General features: G+C 45.8%; 1 protein-coding gene and 1 pseudogene across 1 annotated transcript; both read left to right on the top strand.

Annotated features, from left to right (window-relative positions):
• The first annotated feature begins 334 nt into the window (after nucleotides 1-334).
• Nucleotides 335-1,329, top strand: LOC123086332 (oxalate oxidase GF-2.8-like; annotated as a pseudogene).
• A 4,943-nt stretch (nucleotides 1,330-6,272) lies between these two features.
• Nucleotides 6,273-7,534, top strand: LOC123082075 (oxalate oxidase GF-2.8-like). The gene has a single exon (XM_044504496.1). The coding sequence runs from the start codon at nucleotides 6,359-6,361 to the stop codon at nucleotides 7,031-7,033; it is 675 nt and encodes a 224-aa protein (XP_044360431.1). The 5' UTR covers nucleotides 6,273-6,358; the 3' UTR covers nucleotides 7,034-7,534.
• The last annotated feature ends 5,700 nt before the right edge of the window (nucleotides 7,535-13,234 follow it).

Here is a 13,234-nt window from a genome sequence, read left to right as displayed (position 1 = left end):
CGCAACACTCCATCGAGAAAGACCTCCTGGTTGTCTCTGTTCGTTGGTCCCATTTCCTTAGCAGCCGGCAGTGGCCTTGACTCTGACCTTGCCCCGTCTCCATTTTCATCACAAGCTACCTCATCCCGACTCTGACCCTGAGCATCTCCATTTTCATCACAAGGTGAGATAACACTACTATATGTTTAATAAACTCTTGCCTCATGTGTCCATTTGCACATGCATGCGGTGACGACATGCATAGCTTAATAATTAGCTCCATGCATTCGTTGCGTGAACCGATCCCCTATATAAAGGGCTCCATATGCCTCACTACTCACTCATCCACCACAGCTTAGCAGCAACCACCAGTGCCTTACACACTCTCGATCAACAAACTCTAGCTGATTAGTTGCATAGCAAGCAATGGGGTGCTCTAAAACCCTAGTAGCTGGCCTGTTCGCCATGCTGTTCCTAGCTCCGGCCGTCCTGGCCACCGACCCTGATCCTCTCCAGGATTTCTGTGTCGCTGACCTCGACGGCAAGGCGGTCTCGGTGAATGGGCACACGTGCAAGCCCATGTCGGAGGCCGGCGACGACTTCCTCTTCTCGTCCAAGTTGGCCAAGGCCGGCAACACGTCCACCCCAAACGGCTCGGTTGTGACGGAGCTCGATATGTGGCCGAGTGGCCCGGTACGAACACGCTGGGCGTGTCCATGAACCGGGTGGACTTCGCGCCGGGGGTACAAACCCGCCGCACATCCACCCCCGCGCCACCGAGATCGGCATCGTGATGAAAGGTGAGCTCCTCGTTGGAATCTTCGGCAGCCTTGACTCCGGGAACAAGCTCTACTCGAGGGTGGTGCGCGCCGGAGAGACGTTCCTCATCCCGCGGGGCCTCATGCACTTCCAGTTCAACGTCGGTAAGACCGAGGCCTCCATGGTCGTCTCCTTCAACAGCCAGAACCCCGGCATCGTCTTCGTGCCACTCACGCTCTTCGGCTCCAACCCGCCCATCCCGACGCCGGTGCTCACCAAGGCGCTCCGGGTAGAGGCCGGGGTCGTGGAACTTCTCAAGTCCAAGTTTGCCGCTGGGTTTTAATTCCTGGGAGACTGCCCATAAATGATCATAAATCATTCGGTATATGCATGCTAGCGACATTTAATAATTCTCAGCAGAAGATATCTATTCATGCTTCTGGTTAAGCATGCATGCAGTTGTAATAAGATTGAATAAGTTAGCCTCGTGGTTCAGTCATCAGAGCCAATATGAGGAATTGAAATGTACTACTTTTTATTGTCTTCATTGTTCTTTTCATTGTACGGAATATATAATTATCATTTTTTGTAGTATATTTGTCCGATTACCCTTTTATAATTAAGTTAGACATGCTCTCAAGTCGACATCAACAAAAGGAAAGGTATCGCTACAGAGTCACGTCAACTTCGGATATAGAAAAGGCTAAGGAAGAAGCCTTAAAGTATTTGCCAAGGCTACTACGGCGTGGTGAGCAATGTCCAAATCATTCAGAAAACATGTTCTCAAGTTACAAGCAGAACGCAAAATGTACCAATCAATGCATTATAGCAATCTCCAAAATATACAAAAAGAACACGAGAATGATTTTTCTACCATGCATGGGATATCCCATACGTGGACCCACTGTCGGTTGGTTGCTTTGACATTCGTGCTATTTTTTGGTTAACGTCAAAATTTATCTTGTGTCCTATTTTTTTTTGTTTCAATGTGCATACCATCTTATTTGAGTATGCACCAAAAATAAAATGCACTTGTTTTATATCACATCTGTTGATAAATGATGGTACACAACAAACCACTAGGATGCACTTTTAAACGAGAGGAAAAAAACCTAATGTGACACATTGGATTTTTTTATATTTTAAATTTTTAACAACAACCCAAAAAATTGGCACGAAACTCAAAGCAATCACTGATGGTGGATTCATACATGGTAGAATACCATTTCTCCAAAAAAAACATGCTCTCAAGTTATTGGAATGCATTGTAAATGTATTGGTTCAAGCTTTGTGCACATATGTAAATGCATCCACATCTTCTTTTTATTGTTCCATATTGCAATATCCCAATTTCCCGGACAAGGCACCGGGGTAGAGGGCTTTTTTCCATGCTTTTACAAGATTTGATAGCTTATTATCAAGGACGCGGTTATGGTGGCAATGCAACAGATTGCTCGTGGTAATGGTAGGAATTTTCATTCTCTCAATAAGACCTTGATTGCTCTCCTTACTATTGTGGACTTTGGGCCCGTTAGTCTACTCCATGGGATCCCAAGATCTTTTCCAAGGCCCTTGCGCTTCGTTTGGGCACTATTTTGGCTCATCTCATCACCAACAAACAAAGCAATTTTATTCGGAGACTGACAATTCAAGATGATTTCATGTTGGTTAGCAAATCTATCAAGTTATTCCATCAAAATAAGATTCCTATGGTATTACTGAAGCAACGTCACGAGGGCTTTCAACAATGTTTCATGGCGATTATTGCTGAATGTGATTCAAATTCGTGGCTTTGGGGCGAGGTGATGCTCTTGGATTTTGTTTATGCTTTCTTCTGTTAGCACGGGAGTTTTGATCAATGGACACCTGAGCAGCATAGTTTGGCATGTGCGTGGGCTCAGCCGGGGTGATCCACTGTCGCCTCTCCTTTTTTTATATAATTATGGATGTAATGAATTCCATGGTGTTGAAATCTGAGAGCAATGAGATATTGGTAGGTTTGGAACAATAGGGTGTTCGGCATTGATTTTCTCTTTTCACTGATGATGCGGCTAGGTTTATCAAGTCTTTGCCAAATGTGCTCACTACGGTGAAGGAGATTCTTGGTTTTCTTTGGGAAGCATTTGTCCTTGTGGAAAATTTGAATAAGACATCCAGTGCTCCAATCCGATGTGAGTTCGCTGAGGTGCAAAGGCTCACTGCTTTTTTTCCTTGTGAAGTGGCACCATTCCTCTCAGTAACTACCTCAACCTCCCTCTCTCATTAGTGGCCCTTACAAAGGCAGGCATGCAAACACTAGTCGATGAAGTGACTCGCGGTTTAGCTACCTGGCATACCTCCATGCTGACCCATAGTGGGATGATTGTGTTGTTCAAGTCGGTGTTCAAGACTGCGTCATTATCGTCTGACCAGACACATGTGGTGGAGATCACGTGAATACGGGAATACAAATACGAGTAAATAAAACAAAAACCGTTACGAGTATAAACGGTATAGTGATAAAGGAGTTGTTCACAGGGATACCAATAATATCTCACGTAGGGTTTGCTAACAGCTCGGGAAGTCGAGTGAATAGTATCCGGGGCAAAAGGTTCGCTCAAGAACTTTGTGAAAATGTGGGAGTTAACAAGGGTGTCCAAATTCTGTTGTTAACTATTGATTAGAAGGTGTTCCGGGTCATGCCCGCTTATTTCCGAAGTAATTATTATGGAAACTAAAAGTTGAGAGAATGAGCATTAAAAGTGTTTCGGATGGTCCTAAAAGTGTTTTGGGAATTCCAAAAAGATATAATATGTCAAAAAATGGGTCTACATATATGGCAGGATTCAGGAAGACAAAGGTTCTAGAAACTTCCAAAAAATCCAGAATATATTTTGGAAGAAATACCCTCTTGGGTTGGCCCCGACGCAGCCCCTAGTGGGCCAAAAAGCCACGATCTAATCCCGGTCTAATTGGTCTAATAGTTTAGACTTCTAATTAGACGGGCTCTAATGCCGGTCTAATTAGATTAAAATCCTAATTAAATATGAATGCAACTAGGCTTCCCCTCTTGCTCTCTAGTTTTCTCGGAGCTCTTCTTTGGGGACGTTGAAGTGCTGCCGGATCGCTACTTCGGAACTCGTGGATACTTCAGAGTGCACATCTACTTCGACTCTTGATTGGTAGATCATCTCGGAGAAATTCTCATAGTTGGGAGGTATAACCAGTTGCTGAAATTGTCATGCTTCACTCACAGTCAGGATTAGCCTATGTCCCAAGGCAACCCTTGTAGCTACATGCCGAGGCATGACTACTTGGGGTTTCGCGCCCTACATTTTTGCATGTTCATGTGACCGTGTACATGTTGAGAGAAATAGATTACTAAATATCATCCATTTCCTTATTCTAGATGAGTATCCTACAATATGTAGACCGAACAATGTATTCTAAATTGTGGTAGTAGAGAAACATCTATTAAAAAGAACTCTACGTATACTCCCCCTCCCAATCCCCATCCAGGTTTGTAAGACAGTTTCGTGTTTTTTTTGCCGAATTTTAACAGCAAAAATAAGTTATATGTAATAAATATTGTACATTGGGAGGTTGGAGACAGGGAGAGGCGGGCTGGTGCGCTGGATGGATCACAGTCAGAAAGTCTGACTTGCAACGCCACAGGCCCGTTGATTGCCACTGACAACATGTTTTCGTTGTTTCGCTGGCGCCATATTTTCCGCGATCGAATATTTAAACTGCAAGGAGACAGGCAAGCAGGGCGCCATATCTACACTTGATTACTCACTGATCGATCAGCAGTAGCCAATGAGAATCCCGTCTCTGCCCCAACGTGCTATTATTGGCAACAAGTCATCGATTGAGAAGAGAAACAAAACAAGAAGAGAAGCCAGGTTCGGGGTTGGTACGCCGCGGCGAGAAGCCTCCGGTCCCATTTCTGACGATCATGCCATACGCTAAACGTTAGCAGATAAACTGGCGGCGAGACCAGTTAGCAAGGTTGAAATGCCAACACGCGTCGCGCTCGCCAAGCCCAACGATGGACAAAACGGCCACGGCTGGCGGGTGGTCGGAGACGGACAGCCGAGAAATGCAAAAAAGGAAAGAAAAAAAAGGAAGCATAATTAACCTAGAAGAAATCCTTGCACCGCGGTCTCTCACTTTATTTGCTGAGAAATAATGCCAAGGCCTTCAACATAGCACATTATGATCTTCAATTGTGCTTATTAGTTAGCCTTTTCATTTTGCATGCAGCTCCTGGACACTGGCATTTCTCTCTTTTGCTGTTAAATGAAGACCCTGGCCTTTCACCATCAGCACGCCCCTGATCTTGATAAGCCTAGACCAGTGGCGGAGGACGAAAAAAATTTGAGGTGGGGCGGACACTAAGGCGTAAATTAAATTATAATATGCCGCCATTCATAATATGAAAATACCACTAAGATCACTGAATTGTACATTGTCACACTATTTTACCACACAAATCACAAATTTAGAAATCTATTTTTTCCATAAATTTGCACCTTTACTCTTACCTTTGTTGTACCTTTTCTTTTCTTACCCATCTGCTAGATTTCTACGTTTCCCATTCACTGGAAAAAACGCCGACAACAGCCGCACAAATTACAGTAATAAGCACATCTCTCTCGCACACATAAAAAAATAGCTAATCAGTAGAAATCCCAATCCCAGCCTAAGCCTCTCTCATCACTCGATCTTTCACAATTTGTCCCATCTCAATCTCTCTCTCAGTCGCTGACCACAATAGCAGCACACAGCCGCCCGCTTCTCACCAAGGCGTGCATAGAGAGCAATCGGGGCGGTGAAGAAAAATCAAGCCAGCGGATGAGAGGGAATCGGGAAACTGCTGTCCTTTTTAAGGGTAAAAGAATGCACCGGTCTTTTTTTTTTGAGGGAAAAGAATGCACCAGTCGGATGGGAAACTGCTGTTGGGGGAGCAATCAGGGCGCTGCTGGCCCTAGTCGCACTGAGGGCCCAAATAATGCGGCCTGCGTTCGCTCGATGGCCCATTCCCTTTTCTCCTTTTTTTTACCTAGCGAGGCAACCAGGAGCCAGCCAGCCAGCGATCCAGCGATGCGTATACCTGTACAAATTGCATCGTACAAAATCAAGGTAGGGCGGGCGCCCAACCTCACCCTACCGGGTCCTCCGCCTGTGGCCTAGACGAAACCCATATGCATGATTGACGACTAATGGTGTGCACGAATATTATGAACGCGCCGTTTTCAAGCGCAATACTCCATTCAGATACACCTCCTCCTTGTGTCTGTTCGTTGGTCCCATTTTCATAGCAGCCAGCAGTGGCCTTGACTCTGACCTTTTGACCCCATCTCCATTTTCATCACAAGCTAGCTGATGCCACGCAAGTAATATATCTTTAATGAACTCTCTGCCTTGCCTTGTGCATGCAGTGACGACATGCACATGCATAGCTTAATTAGCTCCATGCATCCATTGCGTGCATCAATCCCCAATATAAAGGACTCCATATGCCTCACCATTCACTCACCCACCACAGCTTAGCAGCAGCAACAACTAGTGCCTTAGACACTCTCCATCAACAAACTCTAGCTGATCAATCCTAGCTAAGCTTATTGCATAGCAATCAATGGGGTGCTCCAAAACCCTAGCAGCTGGCCTGCTCGCCATGCTTTTCCTAGCTCCGGCCGTCCTGGCTACCGACCCTGACCTTCTCCAGGACTTCTGCGTCGCTGACCTCGACGGCAAGGCCGTCTCGGTGAATGGGCACACGTGTAAGCCCATGTCGGAGGCCAGCGACGACTTCCTCTTCTCATCCAAGCTGGCCAAGGCCGGCAACACATCCACCCCGAACGGCTCGGCCGTGACGGAGCTCGACGTGGCCGAGTGGCCCGGTACCAACACACTCGGTGTGTCCATGAACCGCGTGGATTTTGCACCTGGAGGCACCAACCCGCCACACATCCACCCGCGTGCCACCGAGATCGGCATCGTGATGAAAGGTGAGCTCCTCGTGGGAATCCTTGGCAGCCTCGACTCCGGGAACAAGCTCTACTCGAGGGTGGTGCGCGCCGGAGAGACGTTCCTCATCCCACGGGGCCTCATGCACTTCCAGTTCAACGTCGGTAAGACCGGGGCCTCCATGGTCGTCTCCTTCAACAGCCAGAACCCCGGCATCGTCTTCGTGCCCCTCACGCTCTTCGGCTCCAACCCGCCCATCCCGACGCCGGTGCTCACCAAGGCGCTCCGGGTAGAGGCCGGGGTCGTGGAACTTCTCAAGTCCAAGTTTGCCGCTGGGTTTTAATTCCTGGGAGACTGCCCATAAATTAAAACCCAGCGGCGAACTTGGACTTGAAGTTATAAATATTGAAGTTATAAATATTGAAGTTATAAACCCGGTTTAAATATACTTGTAGTTCCAGTTTGAATTATATCCCTTCAATATTTATAACTTCATTTTAATGCCTAAAAATAGCAAACCAATCCAGAGCGAGGCTTAATTTTGATATGGACTTTTAAAATTTGTATTTTCATTTTTACAAAAAAATCAGGAGCCTTCTATTTTCTATACATATGTACTTTGTATATGGTGCCTTAACTCCCTATTTCAAAAAAAAAACAAACTCGGAGTATTACATAACAAGATCCAAAATGAACGCATATAAGTATATAATAGTGAGAATGGCGTTTTGGAGGCCGAGCTCCATGGAGCCCTTTATTTAAAAAAACAAATTCAAAATTTTATGTTTCAAAAAATTCTGAAAAAAATATGCGTATATGTAAGGATGTAACCCACATGTGTGTAAAAGTTCATGATGAAATACCTTGAATTGCGACCTGTACAAAAAAGACAAATTCATGGCCTGAGAGAATGAATAGTATCATGTGTTAAACAGCCTTAGATTTGTCTTTTTTGCACAGCCCTCATTTCAACGTATTTTGCCCTGAAAATTTACACACATGTGTGTTATGCCTTCATGTATATCTGTGTTTTTTTCAGAATTTTTTGAAACATAAAAATATGAATTTTGATGAAATTTTAATTTTGAATTTGGAGGCCTCATTGGAGCTCGGTCACCAAAAGGATTTCCGTATAGTATAATATCAAGTTGGAATACAAATTTAAGTTGAAATGATGAAGCCATAGTGAGTTTGACTTCAAACCTCATAATTCCACTTTGAAACATATGATGCTTACCCGGAGATGCTTCGGTTGCTCGACAATGTACAACCCAAGTTTTGTGAAATTGATTCCAATTTTAAACACAACCCCTTGAGGTCATATCATGGTGCCATGCCAAATTACATTTTTTGTATTTCATTCACCTTTCTAGAATTAAATAAAACAAATAAGTGCAACTAAGAGTTAGAATTTTACCAACTAAAACTTTTGAATTTTCCATACATCTCTTGGATTACACCTACGGTACTTAAGAATTTGAATATTACCTTTCTTCCAAATTGTAGGCATTGTTTTAATATACTTGTAGTTCAAATTTTAATTATATATCAACCATAAAGATCACTTAATGCCTAAAAATTAGCAAACTAATGCAAAAAATGCATAATTTTGACATGAACTTCGAGATGTTGGAAGTTAAATATAGGAAAGGTTTGGAGCCTTCTGTGTCAATTTTTCAAAAAAGAAGGACCTTAAGCCTAGCTTAAACACTAAAATCTAAGAAGTTCTACGAGTGAGCGGTATGTGGTGCTTGTCTTTTTTTTGAGAAGTATGTGGTGCTTGTCATTGGTAAGGATTTACCAATGACGAGTTACGCTTGTTATATACTGCCTGCACGGGACTTGATTTTTTTCCCAAATCACTTGTCCTAACCCCCAATCGAGCATGCTGACTCTGGTGCCGCCTACCGCCTACCGCCACCAGCACCGCACACCATATCTGCCTCCGCGTGCCCCCCGCACATGGCATGGTCTCCATGCTCACTACTGAATCATGTGTCCCTCTCCCTCCTTGGTCTCCACCCCCGTTGTCACTGCTCACCTCCGACGTCGGTTGATGCCTCGTCCCCAAGTCCAACCCGCCTTTGCCTCCTCGACCTCTTCTACTCCACCTTTGCCTCCTACTTCTCATGTCGGATGACACCACACTTCTCTGCCTCGTCAACGGACGCTCTCAGTGAGCGTTCCTCATCTACTTCTCATGCTTGCCGTGCTTAGGAGGTTCATGCATAGGTGCTTGTGTTGTGACATCGTCGTGGATGAATGAGTAACATATCTGATATATTTATGTGTTTTTATGAATAACACCAGAATTGAGATGAATAATTGTGCGGCATCATGGATTAATATGCTTGTGGTATCGATATGTTTTAAATGAACCCATAAGATTATTAGCTTTCATGATTTAATATAACTAAATAAGTAAGTATGTGTAGTTTTAAGATTTATTTGGACTAAAAAATTGATGAAGTGCCAAGTGTTAGTTGTTGTTTTGTGTTTTTGGCTTCAGGAAAAACAAAAGTTTAAAATAGCGAGCTATGCCAAAGGCATCAAACTCAAAATAAGTTAAATAGCGCTAGAACGCCGCTAAATGGCACTATATCCAACTAAAACAACTTAATTATACATAGGTGACATTTAGCGGGGCCTTGCAAAAAACACTACAAAGTTGCTATAGCTTACTATTTGAAAATTTAGGAAAAAACGGGTATTTTCCCTTCAAGTGAAAAATCCTCAAATAATGCAAGAGAAGTTTGTACATAAAAAGATAGCTGAAGCTAGAAGAGAAAACCTAGTGGGGTTCACAGCTCTTAGGCGGCGCTGTGGGGCATCAGGTCTCCTCTCCGGTGCTCTCGAACTCGTCCTAATAGTATACCTTTTGCGAGATACTATAACTTAACTTTTGCAAATAAATTCGTAGTCAAACTTTGATTCAAAATAAGAGGGTGTCTTGCATTGCAAGTTTGCAATGTTGTAATTTGGAGGGGAGAACATGGAGTGGTGGTGTAATTGCTATTTTTTATGTGTGATGGAGGTGCGAGCAACCGAGAGATTTCTATGGTTATCGAATTGAGTATTTTTTAACATAGTGCAGACAAATATGCTCATACATACATAGGCATGCAGATGCTATCCCTATGAGCATCTCCAAGAGACCGAGTCCACACATCATCTTATGATTGACGAAGTCGACATAGACGTTTTCTTAATCTATGGAAATGTCCCCTCCAACTGAACGCACATCACCTAAATCCAGAAAAATGGGACCACCAATGTCAAGTTTAAGACATAAACCTTGGTGGGCCGGCAACACCATTATTTTCCTAACCATCCAACCATAGATTGAAATTCATTATTGAGCGAAGGATATGGAACAGAGCTTACATAATATGATGCGGTAGCTTAGGGTTCATAACACATGTGACCCGCTGGTGAGATAATTAGATAGGATTTGAATGTACCTATTGACACAAAATTATACACATGCCCTACTCATGATTAATCGGATAGGATTTGGATATTTCCCATAGCATGAAAATGTGCCCATACCCAATCGATGTGGGTCAGGTTTAAATATATCCATGTCTATGGATAAAATTGACATCCTTATCTGGAAATGTGGCTGCAGTAAAAGGCGGCGCAGCTCGCAGCAACAATCGATAGAAATGTTCTTCCTTCTGAGCTGAGTTGACATGGGGAAAGTGAGAAGCGAAATGCCTCGACCGATGACGATCGTTGATTCGGTGACAAGTGGCCATGCAGGTGCGCGCGGGGGACGGGAACCGGGGGTTAGAGCATCTCCAGCCGCGCCCCCAACAGCCCCCCCCCGGGCGACTTTTTCGGCCCCGGCGCCGAAAAAACGCCCCAGTCCCGCCCACAGGACGCCGAAATCCGCCAGCTCGGCCCGTTTTTGGGCCTGGCGATCGCAGGCAGAACCCGGCGCACTGGGAAAGGGGGCGCTCGGGGGCTCCGGCGCAAGGGAAAAGCATGTCTGGCCCACACCGTCAGGCGAAAAGTCAAGTCTTTCTTCCAGATTCGCCTCCCACCCCCGCGCGCTCGGCCGCCAACCGGCTGATCCCGGCGCCGCCCACCGCACGCCACCGCTAGATAGCACGTCCCCGCCGGAAAAAGAGCAGAGGTTTTGCCGAGGCAGCCCCTCCACCACCAGTTGGGCGATTTTTCCGGCATTTCCGATCACGGAGGGGCAGTGTTGCTGCGGGTACGCGCCCACCGCGCCTGCAAGGTGTTCGGCGATTTGCCTGCCTCGACAATGGACTCGGACCACGAGGAAGTGTTCGCCGCGTTGCTGGAGGAGGAAGCCGAGGCCGACGTCCAGGAAGAGGAACATCTCATGGTCCTCGCCGCCCTCGCCGGCCTGCTGGCGAGCAATGAAAAGCCGCGACGAGGTGGGCGGATGAAAGAAAAGAATCGGCATCGTCTCGAAGGCTACTGCATGGCGACAAACATTTCGGCGCTGTCATCGGATGAGCCGAAAGCTTTTCCTCAGGATTGTGAATTTCATCTGGGAGTTCGACAGCTACTTCAGGTGCAAGAAGGATTGCATCGACAAACTTGGATTCACCTCAATCCAGAAGTGCACGACAACGATGAGGGTGCTTGCATACGGAGCTCCTGGTGATTCACTCGACGATTATGGGTGCATGGCTGAGTCTACCACCATTGAGTGTTTCTACAAGTTCTGTCGGGCAGTGGTGGCAGTGTTTGGACCGCAATACTTGCGAACACCCAATCCTGAAGACACTGCTCGGATCCTAGCACAGAATGCAGCAAGAGAATTTCCTGGGATGCTTGGAAGCATCGACTGCATGCATTGGAAATGGAAAAACTGCTCATGCTTGGCAGGGGATGTACAAAGGCGCCAAAGGCTGTTGCAGTGCGGTACTTGAGGCGGTGGCCACACATGACCTCTGGATTTGGCACTCCTTCTTTGGTATGTCAGGAACTCACAATGACATCAACATGCTGCAGTGCTCCCCTGTCTTTGCCAAGCTTGTTGATGGTCATTCTCCTTTGGTGAAATTCGAGGTCAATGTGCGGCGCTACAACAAGGGGTACTACCTAGCTGATGGCATCTATCCGAGATGGTCTACATTTGTGAAGATTATCTTAAACGTTGTGTCAGGAGGCAAGAAGTCCCACTTTACCAAGGTGCAGGAGGCTTGCAGGAAGGATATTGAGCGGGCATTTGGTGTGCTCCAATCTTGATTTGTTGTTGTCCGGTACCCTGCTCAGACCTGGTCGAAAGATCAATTGTGGGAGATCATGACTTGCTGTGTCATCTTGCACAACATGATCCACGAGAGCGAGCAGGAAGAGCCAGTGTTTGACACTGAACCATACTACAGGTAGGGTCCTCTAGCCGAAGTTGATCACCAGCTAGTGGCAACCTGGACTGCCTACCTCAGTATGCGTCAGGAGATCTGAGACCCACAGGTGCATCAGCAACTGTAGCAGGATCTGGTGGAGCACCTATGGAGGATCAAGGGCGACGCCTAGCTCGACGTGTGATGACATATGAGTTTTTATTTGTTGAACTATATATGATTTGTATTGAACTATTTGTTGTTGCACTATTTTGTTGAATTATTTGATTTTCTAGGATGAACTATGGGATAAAAAATTTATTTATGATGAGAATTCAACGCCGAACCACGCTGAATATGGGCCGTTTCTAGCCGATATCAAGCCATTTTTTTATTTATCTGGGCCGAAAAGCGGCCGCGGCTGATATCGCCGCCTAGGGGCGATGGATGGATGCCCAACAGCCCCTAGCCCCGATTCTACCGTCGACTCGTCTCCAGACGGCAATTTTTGTACCTGCTGAGGGGCCAACTGCTGGAGATGCTCTTACTCCGAAGACTGGAGACAGAGATGGATCAGGGTCAGAAAGTCTGACTCGCAACAACCCCCTGTTGATTGCCACTGACAACCATGTGTTTTGTTGTTTTGCTGGCGCCATATCTTCCGCAATCGAATATTTAAAGTGCAAGGAGACAAGCAGGGCCCAATATCTGCACTTGATTTGCTCACTGATCGATCAGTACAGTAGCCAATGAGAATCCCTTCTCTGTGCCAACGTGCTATTATTGGCAACAAGTCGTCGATCGAGAAGAGAAACAAAACAAAAGGAGAGCTATTTGAGAGAGACCGGAGCCAGGGTAGGTACACCGAGCTTCCCTTGTCTGACGATGGATCATGCTATGCGCTAGCAAACGTTAGTAGCAGATGTCTCTTCAGCGAGTACAGAAGTACAGATAAACTGGCGGCTGTTAGACTGTATATATATATAGTTTTGTATAGGCCTTGTATTGTATCTCTTGGTACATCTATATAATGAGATAGACATACCCCGTTTTAGGGTGTCGAGCTAGTTTCCCAAACTCTATGTTCTACATGTATTAGATTAGATTACGATGTCTTCCGCTGGACCACCTCCCACCGCCGCCGCTTCGATCTCGACCGCCGCCGCCGCGCCAGCCCTCGCCCCGATGTCGTCCTTCATGGCCTCCCGCCCCCTCGCGAC

Source organism: Triticum aestivum, chromosome 4A (genome assembly GCF_018294505.1).
Source record: "Triticum aestivum cultivar Chinese Spring chromosome 4A, IWGSC CS RefSeq v2.1, whole genome shotgun sequence".
In the NCBI taxonomy this organism is placed as follows: domain Eukaryota; kingdom Viridiplantae; phylum Streptophyta; class Magnoliopsida; order Poales; family Poaceae; genus Triticum; species Triticum aestivum.
This window is presented reverse-complemented; position numbering and strand designations above follow the sequence as displayed.